At 43.2% G+C, this 19,950-nt stretch overlaps 1 protein-coding gene across 2 annotated transcripts; it reads right to left on the bottom strand.

The window, feature by feature from the left end:
* Positions 1–3,261: 3,261 nt before the first annotated feature.
* LOC143935669 (ADP-ribosylation factor-like protein 5C) lies at positions 3,262–19,353 on the bottom strand. Of its 2 annotated transcripts, none has more exons than XM_077459708.1 (6): positions 19,197–19,353; positions 11,683–11,743; positions 10,579–10,726; positions 8,636–8,719; positions 6,458–6,609; positions 3,262–3,817 (listed from the first exon to the last, which is right to left on the bottom strand). In XM_077459708.1, the coding sequence occupies exons 1-6, from the start codon at positions 19,240–19,242 to the stop codon at positions 3,769–3,771; spliced, it is 540 nt and encodes a 179-aa protein (XP_077315834.1). In that variant the 5' UTR covers positions 19,243–19,353; the 3' UTR covers positions 3,262–3,768. The 2 variants fall into 2 exon arrangements, with proteins under 2 accessions (XP_077315834.1, XP_077315835.1); XM_077459709.1 differs by having other exon boundaries at positions 19,206–19,330.
* Positions 19,354–19,950: the final 597 nt, after the last annotated feature.

Raw genomic sequence — 19,950 nt, 5'->3', positions numbered from 1 at the left:
AACTGACAAAGAGCATGTAAAATTCATAATTTTTTTTACTAGAAAATTACTCAGAATCCCCAAACATTATATATTTTTTTTTTTTTTTTTTTTTAAGCAGACACCCTACCTAGCGAATGGAAGGAGGGAGGATGACGGAGGACATTTACCACCAAATGAAAGTCCAATTTGTTTTGAAAAACAAAAAAGGTATAATCCATCTGGATGCAAAAAATTTGTGATGATATGTACAGTGTTACTAGCACATGTCAAAGTTGCAAAAATTGTGCTTAGGTTTAAACTGGGATTGCTTGTCTGCATGGGCCAGTTTATGTCAAGGGTGAACATGCCTTTAAGTTTATCCCCATCCCCCACTGTTCCCAATAAAAAAAAGTCACAGATGGTACAAGAATAGAAAACATTGTTTAATGCTGGTAGTCCTGTGTGCCCATATTGCCAGCACACCACACTGCACAGCCGGGCACAGAAAGGGTTAACGCTTACAAATCAATGACCCTAACCATAGGGGTTCATAGCACCAATGAAATGCCTTAATACCAAACACCTTGTTCTTTTTAACCTTTGTGTAACAGCCATAAGGCACGGTCCTGCAGGTATCACAGAATAATACAAAAGACATTCTACAAGTCTGACATCATTAAAAAAAAAAAATTAAACAAAAAAACATAAATAACAATTAAAATAGTTGAAAAACTGTACATAGACAGAGGTGAAAATGTTGACCCAATACCTGTCTAAGGGGCCTACTCTGCTCAATGGTGCATTATAGACCATTCAAAGAAAGGTAATGATAAATATACACAAGTAATATAAAAAAAAAAAAAAATTAAAAAAATTAATAAGGGAGGAGAATTGCAAATTCTTTTGTCAGTCTGGCTACAAGATTTTTCCACACAGTTGTGGGTACAGATTAGTCAGATAAGCAATGATAAATCAGTTTTTCAGCAAGTTTTTTTTCCAAAGATGTAGCTATGCTGTAACTGATTGTGCATAGGAAGCAGTAACATTTACAAGAAAGCTGAGGTAGTAATACTAGTGTTACAAAAATATACACAGGACTGAAAGAATGTGCACGATTCAAGCTACACCCACACAACTTCACCTTTTCCAGAAAATAGTTTATGCAGTTAAGGGGTCCAGGGAGATAACCAAAATTTTATTCCTATACCTGTAGTTCTGGCCAAAAAAAAAACTACTTTGCTAGATGTGAAAACAATTGGATGCTCACATCCTAGCAACAAGGCAAGGATGTAGGGATTGCCAATTGGGAGCTTTTCAGCCAGGCTTCCAGAGGTGCCCAATAGCCTACAGGCATAATAAAACAACTAAAACAGGTTTAGATTGCTGCACAGTTTGTTTTTTTATTCCACTGGGGCCCCTTTAAAGAAGGAGCTGCAGCTCCCACCCATAACCCCCCCCCCCCCCCCCCCAATTTTTTTTTTTTTTTTTTTTAAGTCAGAAGCCTTGCAGCTTCACAACCACTTGCCTAGTGCTCATATGTGAAACATGACGCACTTTGTGGAAGGGCTGCAGTCTTCTGGGACCAGTGAAATGTCCCAGAAGGCTGTGGGGGAGGGGGACCAAGCCTCGGCGGAGTTCACCGCGGCAAACTGAGCCAAAAGTGGGAGTGGGTACCTGTCAAAACCAGCAGAACTTCCCCTTTTTAGGTGGAGCTCTGCTTTAAAGCAGAATTTCACTTTTATATTTGAAGGTTCTTCCCACCCCCCGTAACTGTATTGCTTTTTTTTTTTTGGCAGTTGGTACCTTTTTCTGACAGGTACCCGCACCCACCTTCACAATTCTTGCCTAGGCAAAAGCTACAGAAGCTTGGCCCAAGCCCTGCCTGCCCTCCTGGGAAATGTCACATGTCCCAGGAGGCTGCCTCACCATGGTGATCTTGTATATTCACACTCAAGAGCTGGCTGTGAAACAGGAGAAAGCCACAGCCAAGATGGCGGCGTCAAAGATCCGAAGCCCAGTGAAGAACCGACCTGGGTGGAGACAGTGCTGTACTGGTAAGAGTCGTTGTTTAAATAAAAAAAATAAAAAAAGTCAGAAGCTACATGATTTTTTTTTTTTTTTTTTTTTTTTTTTTTTAAAGGGACCGAAGTTTCTCTTTAACCATTTTCTCGAAAAGGTGAACTTAGGCTTTAATGCTTGCACCAAATGATGAGTGAAATAACACCTTTTGACCCCTCCAAAGGATACAGGTCATGTTAATCCCCCCCCCCCCAAACATCACTACATAGGATGATTGAGAAGTTTGCTGGAACAGTCTCTTGAAATGTGTTTAGTAGCTACACTACTAGTACAACAGTCACTGCAGTTCCAGTACAGAGACTGGAGGTAGGGAACACTGGACCTTCCAATGGATTCTTGCATATACCGTATATACTCGAGTATAGGCCGACCCGAATATAAGCCGAGGCCCCCAATTTACCCCCAAAAAAACTGGCAAACTTATTGACTCGTGTATAAGCCGAGGGTAAGACATGCCTGTCCATCCCTGTGTGTGTGTCCGTCCATCCCTGTGTGTCCGTCCATCCCTGTGTGTCCGTCCATCCCTGTGTGTCCGTCCATCCATCCCTGTGTGTGTGTGTCTCCATCCATCCATCCATCCCTGTGTGTGTGTGTGTGTGTGTGTGTGTGTGTGTGTGTGTGTGTGTGTGTGTGTGTGTGTGTGTGTGTGTGTGTGTGTGTGTGTGTGTGTGTGTGTGTCCAGCCTACCTGTGTCCTGAGCCTTTGTCCCGAGCCTCCGTCCCGTGCCGAGCCTCCTTGCCTCCGTGCCTCGCCGCCGTGCCTCGCCGCCATGCCTTGCCTCCGGTCCCGTCCCGTCCCGTCCCGTGCCGTGCCGTCCTGTGCCTTGCCTCCGTCCCGTGCCCTCTTCGTTCGTCGGCGGCCATTGTAAAATTCAAAAGCTGCGCCGCCGCCTTCGCCTGTGATAGGCGGAACACTGAATTTCCCAGCAGCCTGTGTTCCGCCTATCACAGACGTCGTATCATCCTCGTCCGTAGTACGAGGATGATACGAAGTCCGTGATAGGCGGAACACAGGCTGCTGGGAAATTCAGTGTTCCGCCTATCACAGGCGAAGGGGGAGCCGGAGGCGCGGCTTTTGAATCAGAATGGCCGCTGTCTGTCTGCTCGACACGCTGATCGAGCGGGCAGACAGCGATGACTCGAGTATAAGCCGAGGGGGGCACTTTCAGCCTCAAAAAAGAGGCTGAAAATCTCGGCTTATACTCGAGTATATACGGTAGTTGAATAATAACAGACATCTTTTTCAACCATGGCAACAATATCCTCCCATTGGTGGTAGTTGCAGATTAGACCCCATCCAGTTTTGGCCTCCCAAACGGTCCTCGCACCTTCTGTATCCAAAGAAGTTCCACTGTTGCCTTCACCAATCGATATAGGCAGCCGATTTACAATAAGGTTGCTGATGCAAGGTGGAAATGTAAAATATGATCTTTGGCCGACTTAGGAAGGAACTACTTAGAGAAGACTGGTGGTCTGAATCAAATGCCATCCTTTGAGTTCCACCATTAGATTGCAACATACTCCAATGGTCTTGATATCTTGTAAACTACAAGTCTTTATGCCGTTGTTTCAGTTCAATAGACTCCCACAGCTCAGCAACCATGGTTCCAAACCTCATCCGTTTATGTATAAAATAAGCTATGTCTTCCATATAAAAGAGGCGATAGGTAAAAAAAATAAAAAAATTATCAAAGTGTCCAGTGCACAAAAAATAAAGTTCCCGCCGTGGTCAGTTGGCAGTGACACGTGATTTTAGCCAGTCTAGCCCAGCAGGAAGCCTTGAAAAAGAAGAAAAGAAACTGGATTAAACATTTTATTATATCTATAGGTTAATAACAAAAAAGCAGAAGTTGCAGCTACTTAAGGTTTTGCAACATTTACCATTTACATAAGTTACTATTCATGTTATTTTTAAAATCAAAAAGCTGTCATGACAAAAGGGAATTTACCACACCAGCGTCTAGAATGTCACAATAGTTTGGTAATACGGGAAAGTTATGTCGTTTTTGGAAGTTATCTTTTTCCCAAAATTCAAGAAGCAGGTTTGAAGCCCTTATTTTCTGACCAGTAGATACTATATAGTGTAAAGCTTCCCCATGACTGCCCATCATTGTTAAACTCTTTATCTGAAGAAACAGTGCCGAAAAGAAGGCAACCATTTATAAACAAGCCATCTGGCTATACTAGGCTAGGGGGGGGGGCAAACGAATGCTGGTCATAATCTTATTGTTTTGACCAGTTCTGACTTAACCGGCCTAAAATTTGATTTGTTCGTGGCCCCTCCCGTTGGCACCACCCTATTAGGCATCCTTTGGTTGGAAAAACAAAACAAAAAAAGAGGAGCAAGGTGGAAAACGGTCGGCTTTCAGAATTGAATAGCTACAGTGAGAGATTTATCTGTGCTGCTTATTGTAATAAGAACAAAATTTTGGTCTTATTTTTTTAAAGGCGCCCCCCCCCCCCCTTTCACACGGGTGCCTCTGTGAAGCAGGATTTCCACTTTCTCAGTTGGGGGGGGGGGGGGGAATCTCCCTGCTGAGCAGGTGGGTGACCGGTCCATTTGATTGGACACTGCACAAGTTTGGCAGCAGATTTCATCCAATGATTTTGGCCGAAACTTGCTGACCGGCTGTGTCCAATCACCTGCTTTACATACAAAAACACAGAACTGCGATCTGGCGGTTTCTTCTCCCTGCAAAGGGGGGGGGGGGGGGGAACACCCCGATCAGAAACTTAAAAAAAAAAAAAAAAAAAAAAAAAGATTAAACCAAAAGACATGTAGCAGAATACTCACTTGTAACAGTGCAATCCCTGGCACCGGGAATAATCTGCTAACAAATTGTTGTAAACCGCTGCTGCTCTGCAATCCTCTAGAGCCAGCGTGCGTTCCACTAGGCCTCCTGATGACGAAACACGTAGGGGCAGGCAGCTCACGTATTTCATCACTTTCGCCTAGTGGAACGCACACTGGCTCCAGAGGATTGCGGAGCAGCGAAAGTTTACAAAGTTGTTGGCAAATTCCTGGGGCCAGGTATGGCACTTTTACATGTGAGTGGACACTTTTTTTTTTTGTGGTTTTTAATAAATGGTATCATGCCATGTCAATCCCTGTCATTTTTATTCTCCCCATGAATTGGATACATCGAGAGGGATCTCCAATTTCTGGATTAAACTACAAGCATATTAAAGCTTAGTAGAGCCACCTTGGTATAAGCCCAGGGTTCCATACCTGCGAGTGAGTGCATACCCCTGTGGGGGAATATCTACGGTGTGGTCTTTGGAGGAGTGGAAAATTGCATGCACACAGAGCACTTGATCTGGAACTTTTGGGATGCAAATCCATTCCCTATTTTTACTGGGAGCATACTTGTTTTCAAGTTTATAGACTGTTTATTGAATTTCACAAATAATTTTATGGTCTCATATTAAATTGAAGGATTTACATGTATTTACGATTTACTGGTCATGAGACTTGCCTTGTGGCATGATTGCATTTTATTAATGCAATTCACATATTGTAGATTGTTTTAAGGGTGGCGTAGCACTGCTTTAAAAAATAAAAATAAAAAAAAAGAAGTTCCTATTGTTTAGAATATAAAAAGTGATACTAATGCTACATTGCTAGAGATATGAGTCCAAAGACAATTAATTGGCCACAACTCAGCAAATTAGAATTATTTGTTGCCTTGATAAACCCCATTTTCAGGAGAGCCAATAAGAGCGGACTATAAAAACATTAATATGGCTGAAAAGAATCATTATGGAAAAAAAACACATACACTGCAGCTTGGATAACGTTGCCTAGGTTGCAACATATGTATGCTAGGTGGGCCTATCACCCAGTTGTTGGCATACTTTTCAGACCAGTAAAAATGCAATATGTTGCTGAGCTTTAAAATGCTTTAATAAGATTTTATTTAACCTCCATTAACCTAAAGCAGCTGTACAGTTTCAGTATGACTGTGCAAGGTCATGTATGACGATGCAAGGGGAAACTCAAGTTCAGTGAACTAATACAGTTCAGGTGGAAAATAATATATGAAGCAAAAGGATGGTATTGCATCAGTTCTAAGAAAAAGGTTTTGTTTAGTTTTGCTGATTCAGTAGATAACATTGGGTAATTTCAAGTGTGCATTAAAAGTCGTGTAGTGGTGGGGAGCAAAAAAAAAAAAAAAGGAAGTACTATTTAACAAGGAGAGGTTTATACCTAAAATATTACTAATTATAACTATTAATCTAATAGTACTAATTAAACACCGGGTAGTAGAACAGGCAAATATCTATTTGTGAGAACAGCTAAGCTGCCTTTAAGCCGACTGCTACAACCACAAAGACAATTGTGACATTGTGAAATGCAAGGACGGGCATGTTAGAAGGAACAAATGGTAAAATTCTAATTTTGTAGTAGGAAGACTTACCCTTCTCCTGTAAGAGCACAGCACCCTTGAATATGCCACGCTCTGTCTTTTATAGCACTAAGTGCCAACGAAGAAGAAATTTCTGAGGCAGACATCGAGTCTTTTACATCTTGCTTGTTGGCAAAGATTAACACAGCTGCATTTTTCAAATCCTGCCGAAAGAAAAGTATTCGTTTAGAACCAATATGTTGAATATGAAAAATGGAAACATAGAAGTGATTACCTACAGTAGCTAGTCATCTACTTCTATTTAGAGCTGAGCTAAATTCTTCCCTTCTAGTGAGTCTGCCCCCACACTGCAAGGGTTAAATGCTTGCTTAGGTCGGAGGGGGGGGGGGGGCAGAAAATAAAACCCTTTACTTACCATATCCTCTGCTCCCTCTGTGCCAATAGATTGTCTTGGCATCCTCATCTCCCCTATGCTCTAGTGGTTGCAGGTCCCCTGTTGTCTTGGCATCCTCATCTCCCCTATGCTCTAGTGGTTGCAGGTCCCGTTGTCTTGGCATCCTCATCTCCCCTATGCTCTAGTGGTTGCAGGTCCCCTGTTGTCTTGGCATCCTCTTCTCCCCTATGCTCTGGTGGTTGCAGGTCCCCTGTTTTCTAGGTATCCTTATCTCCCCTATGCTCTGGTGGTTGCAGGCCCCCTGTTGTCATGAAGTATAGTGCAGGATTGGTAGCCTTACACTGGACATGAGGAAGCTGAATAGTCCACCATCAGAGCATAGGGGGAAAGCCCACTGCAAGGGAGGATTTTTACTTTCCCCAGAGATTGGTTTTAAAGTGGAACTTAATTACTAGCACTTGGTTTTCATGGCCAAAGAGACTCTGTGCAGTGGATTTACTAAAACTGGAGAGTGCAAAATCTGGTGCAGCTCTGCATAGAAACCAATCAGCTTCCAGTGTTTTTTTGGTTAAAGCTTAAATTGGACAAGCTGAAGTTAGAAGCCAATTGGCATGTACATGCACAGCTGCACCAGATTTTGCACTCTCCAGTTTTAGTAAATCAACCCCTGTATGTCTGCTATATTTTTCTGTATACTGCAGCCACAAATGCATAAGCCATGGATGAAAGGACTAAGTAACTCCTGTGCACATCCCTGGCTTGCTAAGCAAGACAGCTAATGCCGCGTACACACGACCGGACTTTAACAGCAAAGGTCCAACGGAACGAGTCTGTCAGACAATTCGATCTTGTGTGGGCTCCATCGGACCTTTGCTTGCCAAAAATCTGGCGGACTTTAGAAATAGAGCACGTTTTAAATTTTTCCACCGGAACTCCGCCGGACCGAGAAATCCATTCGTGTGTATGCTAGTCCGACAGACAAAAACCGACGCTAGGGCAGCTATTGGCTACTGGCTATGAACTTCCTTATTCTAGTCTGGTCGTACGTCATCACATTCCAATCCGTCGGATTTTGGTGTGATTGTGTGTGGCCAAGTCCGTTCATTCGGAAAGTCCAGCGGAACTGCCCAAAAGTCCTTCTGACCTAGTCCCTCGAAAAGTCCGGTCGTGTGTACGCGCCATTAGGCTCCTTGAAGTGGTTGTAAGAGACATTTCTACATATAGGTAAGCCTATAATAAGGCTTACCTATATGTACTGAAAATATCTCCTAAACGTGTGAAGTTTAGGAGATATTTACCTTGTAGAGATGATCGGCGCTCTGTGCCATTTCTTCCCCAGTGTGTGCAGTGACTGGCGGCACCCGCACGCATGCGCATGAGTGAGGTCAAGCGACTCTGGCCAGTCACAGAGCCGGAGTCCGTGGCCCCAGATGGAAGAAAGGTGAGATTGGATGCTTCTGCGGTCTTCATTTGCAGGCAGGTGCCACATAATGGGTTAGTATGCGATGCGTACTAGCCCATTATGCTTTTAACTTTGCAGGGGAATAAAGAGGAAGTAAAACCCATCAGGGCTTACTTCCTCTTTAAGGAAGGCTGGGAGAAGATGGCAGTGGTTGCAACAGAGTGACAAGGGAGAGAGAGGGGGCATTGTGTTGCTGGAAGAGGGACCCCAATAATCTTTAAGCTTAAGCAACTTGCAATTATAAACAGACATCTAAATTCTGATTGACATGGCCTACCCCCATTCTGTTTCTTCTACTCCTTCAGCTTTTACCCAAAACTTTATAAGGTATGCGCTAAAAGGCAAACCATTTAAATTTAGAAAGATAGCCTACCTCATGTGCCAGCATCTTGTACAGCTCCTCCCGGGTTTCTGGTAACCGTTCTCTGTCAGTGCTGTCAATTACTAAAATGACAAACTGAAAAAAATAATAATAATAATTAAAATACAAAACAAAAGCAAAGACCCTTACCGACAAATATAAACATACATATGTACACCCCTCACATTTTTTGTAAATATTTTATTCTATCTTTTCATGTGACAACACTGAATAAATTACACTTTGCTACAATGTAAAGTAGTGAGTGTACAGCTTGTATAACAGTGTAAATTTGCTGTCCCTTCAAAATAACTCAACACAGCCATTAATGTCTAAACCACTGGCAACAAAAGTGAGTACACCCCTAAGTGAAATTTTCCAATTGGGCCCAGTGTCAATATTTTTTGTGGCCACCATTATATTCCAGCACTGCCTTAACCCTCTTGGGCATGGAGATCACCAGAGCTTCACAGGTTGCCACTGGAGTCCTCTTCCACTCCTCCATGATGATATCACGGAGATGGTAGATGTTAGAGACCTTGCTCTCCTCCGCCTTCCGTTTGAGGATGCCCCACAGATGCTCAATAAGGTTTAGATCTGGAGACATGTTTGGTCAGTCCATCACCTTTACCCTCAGCTTTTTAGCAAGGCAGTGGTCGTCTTGGAGGTGTGTTTGGGGTCGTTATGTTGGAATACTGCCCTGTGGCCCAGTCTCTGAAGGGAGGGGATCATGCTCTTCTTCAGTATGTCAACATGTGCTGTGACATTCATGGTTCCCTCAATGAACTGTAGCTCCCCAGTGCCGGCAGCACTCATGCAGCCCCAGACCATGACACTCCCACCACCATGCATGACTGTAGGCAAGACACACTTGTCTTTGTAATCCTTACCTGATTGCCACCACACACGCTTGACACCATCTGAACCAAATACGTTTATCTTGGTCTCATCATACCACAGGTTCCAGTAATCCATGCCCTTAGTCTGCTTGTCTTTAGCAAACTGTTTGCTGGCTTTCTTGTGCATCATCTTTAGAAGAGGCTTCCTTCTGGGATGACAGCCATGCAGACCAATTTGATGCAGTGTGCGGAGTATGGTCTGAGCACTGACAGGCTGACCCCTCAACCTCTGCAGCCATGCTGGCATCACTCATATGTCTATTTCCCAAAGACAATCTCTGAATATGATGATGAGCACGTGCACTCAACTTCTTTAGTTGACCATGGCGAGGCCTGTTCTGGGTGGAACCTGTCCTGTTAAACCGCTGTATGGTCTTAGTCACCATGCTGCAGCTTAGTTTCAGGGTCTTGGCAAACTTCTTACAGCAACAGCAACAGCAACAATTATTTTTTTCAGATCCTCAGAGTTCTTTGCCATGAGGTGCCATGTTGAACGTCCAATGACAAGTATGAGAGAGTGAGAGCGACAACACCAAATTTAACACACTTGCTCCCCATTCACACCCGAGACATTGTAACACTAACAAGTCAAATGACACTGGGGAGGGAAAATGGCTGATTGGGCCCAATTTGGGCATTTTCACTTAGGGGTGTACTCACTTTTGCTGCCAGCGGTTTAGACATTAATGGCTGTGTGTTGAGTTGTTTTGAGGGGACAGCAAATTTACACTGTTATACAAGCTGTATACTCACTACTTTACATTGTAGCAAAGAGTAATTTCTTCTGTGAGTGGCAGCAGTGCCAAGTCGGTGACCTCCTGTGGTCTGTGTGCACAGGGGAAACCACTTGGCACAGGATCTAGATGACTACTACAGGGATTGTCAGCATCTACATTGGTCCAAGTATGAGATATACATACTTACATTATTCCAAGCTGGACCAATGTGAATTCAGATCACATGTGAAGCTCAACTTTAAGAAAAAGTAATGGCCAGAGTAGCTTTGTCTTCTTTTGCAGACTGCATATTCAAAATTAGAGATCCGGAGATTCTTACCTCTGTGTTGGAGTAATAACTATTCCATGTAGCTCGAAGGGTCTCTTGTCCTCCAATATCCCACATTAGAAAGTGTGTGTTCCGTAGCACGATCTCCTCAACATTACTGCCAATAGTTGGGGCTGTGTGTACCACCTCGTTCATCAGACTATAGGGAAACAAGAAAAAAAAAAAAAACACAAAGGTTAGACTTACTGGTAGTTCTAGGTCCAGGAGTGTTCCAAATTGCCACATGAGAGATTCTCCACCAGGAACACAAAACACCTAAATGAAAAAAACTTTCAAAAATGAAAAGATATGTAATTGATTCTTCCATTCACGATCAATGAAATAAATTCATCCCTTCATGATTAAAATGACAACCCTTTTAAAAAAGGAATTTCTTCTTACACAACTGTAAAGAACTGATATAATTTTGTGTTGTGCACAATTGGACTTTTACCACCCCAGATCCTCTCTAGCTCCCTACACTCCCTCCCTACTCTGCTGCTTTCTTACAATTTTGTTTGCCATTTCCAATATTTTCCCACCCCCATCCCCCCCGTCAACATTCTTGCCTAGGCAAAAAATGATGTGTCCCTGCTCACAGCAGCTGCAAGGTGGAGATGTCATGTGTCATTGGAGTCTGGACACCTGAACTTTGAAGAAGAAGCTCGATATCGTTGAAAGGCCCAAATGGCAGCACAGGACCCAGGCTACTGCCTTTGATCAGAGGATTGCAGCAGGACTATGCTGGATCTGCTTGTTAGGTGAATCAATGACTATCCATGATGACAGGTAAGTGGGGATAAAAAAAAAAAAAAAACGAAATAAAAAACAAACACGCGTCATTGAAGCTCCTCGAAGTACAAATTCATTTAAAGGGTTTAATGCTTCGCCCTATGTTATGGAGAAAGGCAAGAGGGCCTGTTTTTTCTAATACACTTCCTGTTGTAGGGTGACAATGCTTTTCCTCCATAGACTACCAAACGAATTAGGGAAATTCTAATGCTCAGTTTCCCTTTTCCAACACATAATTAGCAGCCATATGTGAACTAGATAAGGGCCTTTCACTTCCTGTCCAGCCCCAAGGCCATCTGCTGAGGACGGGCTTTAAATACTCACAATTGGTACAGGATGGTGGTCTTCCCAGCATTATCCAAGCCAACAATGATTACTTTATGCTCTGTAAAACAAATGGGCAAGGGGTATTATTACTAATTATTGTGGCAACAACATAGATAGAAGAGCAGTACACGTGGAAACAGAAAATGGTACATTAAAACATCTTGAAGTGGCACATTGAGGATCAGTTGTGAACTTGGTAACGTTTTCCGAAGTGTTCATGGACCTCTACATGGGGTAGTCAAGACTTAGGCTGACCATACACCGAGTGAATTTCAATCGGTTCATCAGAAATGTTATCAAAAAAAGCTAAAAAATAAATAAATAAATAAATAATAGGTGGCCCTGTAGGCACCACTCCACCTGAATTGAGAGAAAAATAAATAAATAAAATGGGCTGCGTAGAAAATTGTTGACTGAAGACTGTCTGCAGCCACGGCTTGGATATTCTGATAGCCAATGCCACCAAATTAATCAGCAGGGGGAGATGCGTCCATCTGTGCCAATAATCGTGAATGGAGGAAATCGGTTAGATATCTTTGGTTCAGCTCGTAGGCTGAACGAAAAAGAAATAAATCAAATAATCATGTGTATGGCCAGCCTAAAGTCCAACTGCAGCCCAATGTCATGAGTTGAAGCGCAAGTCCACATTTCTTTTATTTTGGAAAAATTTATTTGTACAAGAACAGGAGGTGATGGATACCTTTCTGATTGAGGCACAGATTGTAACAAACACATTTTTTTTTTTTATTTAATGGAGAGGAGTTTGAATACTGTTTGTCAGGTATTTAATGCGTTGTGTGTGTTCTCAGTGACCCCACACCCTCTCAATTCAAGCCCTGGTGTCACCGGTACAGAAAAGTAAGGGGAAATCTGTTCAACAAGGAAACAGAAAGCTAAAGGTTTGAAAGGTTCTGACTCATCTACTGCAAATGAAAACTAAAAGTCAGTAAGAACTCTTGAGCTTATAATTGCATGAGGGGATTTTCTGATTATTTGCAACCGATTAGTGTATTTTCTGCTTAGAAAAAATAAGCCTTTACCATGCATGTACCACAGCCACACATCAACTAAATCAACAGCATAAAAAAAGTAAACCCAAATTCTCCAATGCAAATTCTGCCAGTCTGTGGCCAACCTTATGCCTCGTACACACACACACGATAAGAATATTGGATGAATGATCGTCCTTTGTTACATGCTAGTCTCATATCGAAAAATGAAGAGGTTGCTAAAAGTTCTGAAAATTCTCGTACAACAGTATACAACTTTGGAAGTGATGCAACGTATTTTTTGTTTCAGAGCATGCGTGGTCTTGGTCACACAATTTTTTTATTTTTTTTTCCAGATGAATTCCGTTCTGATTAAATGAAAATTATTCGCTCTGTTATCACCCAAGAAAAGTTTTGGGTTGGTCCCTTAGGATATTGTTGAATGAACAGTCTTGATTGTCTCTCAAAAGCTGTGTACCAACAATCAGATTATTGTATAATCTCTTTGATCTTCTGATCATGTGTACAAGGTATAGGCATACCCCACTTTTAAGTACACAATGGGGTTTATTTACTAAAGCTGGAAAGTGCAAAATCAGGCTCACTTCTGCATAGAAAACAATGAGCTTCTAACCCCAGCTTGTTCAAATATGCTTTGGTAATAAAACATGGAAGCTCATTGGTTTCTTTCAGCCGTGAGCCTGATTTTTCACTTTCCAGCTTTAGTTGCGTACTTAAAAGTGGGGTATGCCTGTATTTGAGTAACCCAACTGATCGTCTGTTCCATAGAAAACAGTAGATCTGCTTTGAAGCACACAGACAACTGCCAAATTAACAAAACAAATCATGCCATGTCTCAGAGTACCTTTGGAAAATAATAGATTTGGCAACAGAGCTTGCCATTTCGTCTACACACACACAAAACAGTTATATCTTAAAACGGGCCATAGATTGTTCATATCTTGGACCATTCAGCAGGGACCGGCCAAGATTCCAAATAACTATGGGCAGACTGATTGTACCCAAGTCAGTCCATCTATTGACTTGGGTACAACCAGTATGGTGTATTTCTAGCATGTGATTGCCTGAGATAGCCACTGCCACTAGTCACTGTGTTCCCCTGGCAGGGAGGCTCCCTGTGCCAGCCCCCCCCCCCCCCCCCGGGAGAACACAAAAGTCTAGTGGGAGGGATTCCCCCTCCCTCCAATCAACACTGGCTGTGTTGATAGGGCAATTAACTTTTCTGTGGTTGAAGGTAAGAAAAAAAAAAAAAAAAAAAAAAAATCACATACATGGACAGCCTGAAGCCAACACATACTTTTAGATAGAAGTAGGGTTTAGGTTAAGGGTAAGTCCTGCAGACTGAACAAGAGGAATCACTTGATTCCCCCTCATCCACACTAAATAGCATGGATGGAGGGATCTGCAATGCCAGCTATTGTATTCTGACAACCAGCACATGGATGCAGGCATTGTTCACATCTGAGAACTTTCTGCCTAGTGCCTGCAACAAAAGTCAATTGAAAGATCAGCTTTTAGGCTGGATTCACATCTATGCATTTTTAGTGCTTTTTGCATTTTGCAGATTTGCTCTACAGAACATGTTCCATAGGAAATCATGTTAAATGGGCTGCAATGCAAATCAGCAAAAAGCACTAAAACTGCATAGGTGTGAATCCAGTCTTACCGAGCAGGTGGCGACAGGCCAATTTAACATGAATCGGCCAATCTGTGACAACTCAATAATTTTAGATTTATTGAATTTAATCCTTGGAGACAAAAAGGTCACTAAGGACAAAGAGAGCAAATCTATCCAGCAGACAAACCGCAATAAAAAGCTAATAGGGCTGATAACCCTTCCACGCTGTCCAAAACTGGAGGAAAAAAAAAAGTTGCTTCTTTAAGGGCCCTTGGCAAACCTCGCTTTCCTCCTCCCCTTTAGGTCTCTACTTAGAAAAGTCTGACAGATGTGGAGAGAAAGGAATGCAAGCTATGTCTGAACTGTAAAAACATTCTGGGCTGGAAAGTAGCTTGTGAGAAGCAGAAGAAAACTCTGTAACAGCCACCCCCTCCCCGACCATTGTAGAAAAACACCAGGGTCTAAAACCCATTTACATTCAACTATGCAGAGATAATAATAGCCCGCAGCAAAGGAAGAGGCTCTATACACAACCAGCGAGACAAAAAAGTCATGGAGCAAACACAAGCCTCTAAAGGAGAAGGGTAATGAGGGTGAGGAACACAAAAAGCATCAAGACAACAGCAGAGAAGAGTGAATTATAGCCTGTAAAGCACTTCTCAAATGAAAAATACTTTATCACCATGACCTATGACTCTCAGTGGTGAAGATGGCAGTCTAGACCCATCCAGCTGTTGCAAAACTATAAATCCCAGTAGGACTTGTTTCAATCCAGAATTGCTGAAGAGCAGAAGATAAACAAACAAGTCCACAAAGTTTACAGTAGATCAAGAGGGGACAAGTACCAACATTTGTAAACCATTTTAATACAGCATGTGCTTGTCTACATCAGCCACTCTTAATTAGGGGTCTGTGGAAGACTAGGGCTCCTCCACAGGTAACTGGGGCTTCCTTGGTTGTCCTCCCAGTTGATGGTAGCTGCATAGTTCTAGGGCCAATACCACTTGGAGGAGCCAGTGGAACGACTTCAGTTCTCCTTTTGTTACTCTGTGATGGTGGCATTCTGACTCCCACTGCAAGGGGATTAATTGCCCTATTGCTCCCCCATGAATTGCTCCTTCCTAGATCTGACATTTCAAGGGTTCCTCTGGGGTAAAAGTAGAATGAATATATGGGAAGAAATTCCAAAAGGTTTAAACAATTTAAATATAGTATGGGTTTGCCACCAAGAGTTCTATGGAAGACTAGAGTAACTCCAGAGATTGTAGGGGCTTCCTTGGGAAGTGGCTGGTTGACCTCCCATGTGATGGTGTCTGCATAGTTCAATTGCTACTTGGTGGAGCCTGCGGCATCTCAAAAAGTTATCTTTATTTCTCTATAAGGAAGCCATTCTGACTACCACTGTAACGTGGGCATTTTTCCCATTGGTCACCAATATAAAGGACAGCTTTACATGGTGCGAATTTCTTTCCTGCAACTACGGGTTGCAGGATAGAAAATTTTCTTGATTCCCCAATCACAGTCGGTGTTGATGGGGGAATCCCTCCCGCAGAGTCCCCACCAGGAAAACAGTGGTTAATGCTAGCAGCTATACCATTGGCTAACGATAATCGCAGGTAAAATCCGGCAGCATTGATCAAATTGGTACATTCAACCTGCCCATACAGGGGACGAATCTCGGACAGTTCCGGCTGAACCAGCTGAAATTCATCCTGTCTGTGGTCAGCATGAGGGCCATTTTCCTCATTGTCCTCCAATGACTTGTTCTTGATGGGGTCTCCCATAGACCTTATAAGGATTCCTCCGGGGTAAAAAAGGTTGAGAAATGATGACCTACTTAAGCAGGCTGGCAAATTCCTTTAGATACTTTACATATCCCCCACACACAAATCGGAAAAGAAAAATCTTTCCCCTGTAATACCCTTTAGGCCCCTTTCACATGGGATGGATCAGTAATGATCTGCCCTGTGATGATCCGCTTGCTCAGCGGGGGATCGCTCCATTGTCCCCGCTGAGCCAGCGGATGACAGGGCGGTCCCTGCACACTGTGCAGGGACCACCCTGTCAGCTCTCCATTCTCCTCTATGGGGGATTGGATGAACACGGACCGTCTGTCCGTGTTCATCCGATCCGCTCTGCAGACGGATAGAAAAATAGGATTTTCCTCCGTCTGCAGAATCGGACAATAGTGGAGGCGGACGTTCATCCACAGACACCCGCTATCCCATAGGAATGCATGCATGTCCGTATTTCATCCGCAAACGGATGGATGAAATACGGACATAATGTCTGCATGTGTGAAAGGGGCCTAACAGGAGATCCTCTCCCGGTACATACTGTTATTTTTCACCTAAGTGAGAATTATTTTCCTCCTACTTCCTGAAAAGTTTTGGATACTCACATCACCCATCTCAGGCACATTTTGGGTAAATTCCTCTTCACTTCATTTCTCCGAGACACCACAGGAAAAAATAAGAAACATCCCAAAAGTGAAGGAAGTTCCCCTTCAGTTGTCCCAATAGAAGATTTACCCTTTACCTTTTGTTTTGAGGATGCTAACATTTTGGATTTCCCCTCACTGTCGTTCATGCAATGGTGGTCACCAGTAGAGCAGCTAGGGCATGTTTGAATGCCCTTCCAAAAATCACATGGCCAGGGAAGCTGTGGCCTGTAATGAATGGGCCAATCATTGGTAGTGGGGGAATTCCCACCATGCACATATACCGGGGGCTTGTGTATGTGCGGCTGCAGGGCAGGGAATGCCCCCCTCGCAGATGATGGCCCATTCATTACAGGCCCCAGCTTCCTTGGCCACATGGGTTCAGAAGAGCACCCAAACAGGTTTAAAGAATATGTAAACCCAATATTTCATATTCCTAATATGTGCCTGCTGTACCATATACTTCTATGAGAACGTATCCTGTTCTCTTTGTATTCCTTCCTTTGTGTGAATTCCCTGGTGTTCCTGCTTGTCCTGCTTTCCTATCAGTAGCTGACCACACTAGACATGAAAACTCAGCGTGGCCAATTCTCCAACTGTGCTGGGAACTCAGCCTGCTCTACTCCAATGATCAGACTTCTGCTGACGTGCACCCACTGCCCAGCCTTTTACTGGGAAGACTAGTGTTCTGCTGTCTCTCTTCCCCCCAGCTCTCTGAGCCATTTATGTCGCTGAGAACAGAAGGTATGTGATCACTTATAAAAAAGTAGGGGAAAAAAATAAGTTTACTAGCTCAAAACACACAACTGTCCATTTCAGTTTTTTGGCCAAGTGCATCCTGAATTTTCAGTTTTGATCCAGAAAATTTATTTTGGTGCACAATACATTAGAGATTCATCCATCTGCTGTACAGCTGCATGATTAATCGTTTGCGCTATATTTTTTTCCCGTTGCGATCTTGACAAAAAAGTTTTTCACGATTCTGTCTAACAGCAAAAAGAAAGGAAGAAAGAAAGAAAAAACATGGGCAGTCTGCAAAGAATGACAACATTCTTTAGCAGTGGAACTAAGTCTAAACATTGTAACAATCTGTCAATGGAATAGACTTTGTGTGTAAATGAAGAAAGTTTAACCACTTAAACACCAAACCTTTTTCTGACATTTGTTGGTTTCAAGTTAAAATCTTTTTTTTTTTTCTAGAAAATTACTTAGAACCCCCAAACATACATACACACACACACACACACACACACACACACACACACACACACACACACACACACACACACACACACACACACATATATATATATATATATATATATATATATATATATATATATATATATATATATATATATATATATATACACACACACATACATACATACATACATACATACATACACACACACACACATATTAGACACCCTAGCGGCTTCCCGCAGATATACTGCAGCAGAAGAGCACATACAGGCAGATTAATGTACCTGTACGTTACCCTTTAAGAGGGGGCTCTGTGACCGCGATCGTGGGTCATGTGGACTCGATGTCCACGGGGATACCCATGATCGTCCCACGATGAGGAAGAATGGGGAGATACTAATGTAAACAAGCATTTCCCCGTTCTGCCTAGTGATCTGTGCTGGATCGCTTTCCAGAGGGTTTTTGACTGGCAGTCGGGAAGCATTAGTCACCTCCTCACTGCCTAGTGTAACTCCTAGAAGTCCATACCACAGCCACCTGAAGGCCAGTATTGGCACAGCCCCATTGAGTAGAATGGGTCATGTCTGGTGGGCGGTACTGATGCCAAACGCACCATTCTTGAAAAAAAATAAAAAAAGCGTGTGTACATCAAATCACGAATAACCACAATAATAAATCACCATCCAGCTGCCTTCACAGCATTATGGCCCGTACACACGATGCGAATATCGTATGAAAACTGCCATCCGAGGAAGAATCGTACAATAATCGGATGATGTGTACACTACTTTGGAGAGCCGATCACAACAGATCATTCATTATTCGATCGGACAAGCACAAAAGATCGTATGATTTTAGTTTAGTCAGTATAGTTGTCTTCAGAGAATACAATACAAATACATTACAATACATGACATCACTTCTGATTTTGTTTTCTGTTGTATGAGACTTTTCGGGACTTTACTCACCTATTCACTTTCTACTTGTGACCACTAAGTGAAAAAGGTGGTACAATATTCAGATCGTGTGTATGGGCCATTGGGGGGGGGGGGGATGCGGATCAACCACTTGTTTTTACTGCTCCCCCAACGTAAAGATCCTTGTAATGAATGTCAGTGTATGGCCAGTGTGACCCTTCATCCCTTCAGGAGGACTCCACAATACTCCGAGTAATGATCATCAGAAAACTTCTCCCACCTCCCCAATCACTCCGATCACCTCCATACATCACACTCACCTTTATTACCGAAAATGCTCATAAGTTTAGTAAACAGCTGCCCCATTGTTATCGATCTGGTCCGCTAATCGATCAGCTCGGCAAATCACCAGCCTGGAAGTCGCCGATTCGCTCTAACACAACGAAAGGCTGCCCGTAGACTTTAAACGCACGTGACGTCACGCAGGCCCTTCCCACATTTAGGGTGTGGCTTGGCCGAGTGGCTTTCCTAGGGAGTGGCTTTCCTGGGGAGTCCCATGACGTCAGCCGCGCGGCGTAAAAACACACGGACGGGGCGTGGCCATGCCCATATGAGGCAGGCGATACTGAAAAGCTCTGTGAGGCGGTTTCCTCTCGTGTGAGCATTTCCGGTTAGAGATTGTTTTCTGTTTACTGGAAACACGTTCTTCTGTCATGAGTGAGAGAAGGCACAGGCCGTACTGTGAGGAGGACATTGTATACTACAAAGGCAGCTCTAGAGATAATCACCCTCACGGGGGAGGAGGAGAGTTCTCCTCACTGGTCATCCCAGAGACAGAACAGGAAGTGAGAGGAAATTCCCATCCCAACATTTCCTTCACACTCCAGGGAATTCCCACCAATACAATCCCGGGGAGTGCCTTGTTTTCATGTTACACCTGACACTGGACTCTGCTTTATAAAATATTCCAATATACATTCCCAGCTAGTCCCTTCTACCGCTCTCAGCGTCCCCAAACCTTCAAATACTCCAACTTCCTGTTAGACGGTGACTACTGCGTTTCCCTGAAAATTG

Source organism: Lithobates pipiens, unplaced genomic scaffold (genome assembly GCF_037356315.1).
Source record: "Lithobates pipiens isolate NorthernLeopardFrog02 unplaced genomic scaffold, aLitPip1_a1.2 Scaffold_28, whole genome shotgun sequence".
In the NCBI taxonomy this organism is placed as follows: domain Eukaryota; kingdom Metazoa; phylum Chordata; class Amphibia; order Anura; family Ranidae; genus Lithobates; species Lithobates pipiens.
Note: the sequence above shows the minus strand (reverse complement) of the source record. Positions and strands in the feature narration are given on the sequence as shown.

Coding starts and splice junctions, on each gene's coding strand:
- LOC143935669 (XM_077459708.1), bottom strand. CDS start 19,242: ATGGGGCAGCTGTTTACTAAACTTATGAGCATTTTCGGTAATAAAG. Junction 11,744..19,196: donor GAGCATTTTCGGTAATAAAG/GTGAGTGTGATG, acceptor TTTGTTTTACAG/AGCATAAAGTAATCATTGTT. Junction 3,818..6,457: donor TGTGCTCTTACAGGAGAAGG/GTAAGTCTTCCT, acceptor TTCTTTTTCAAG/GCTTCCTGCTGGGCTAGACT.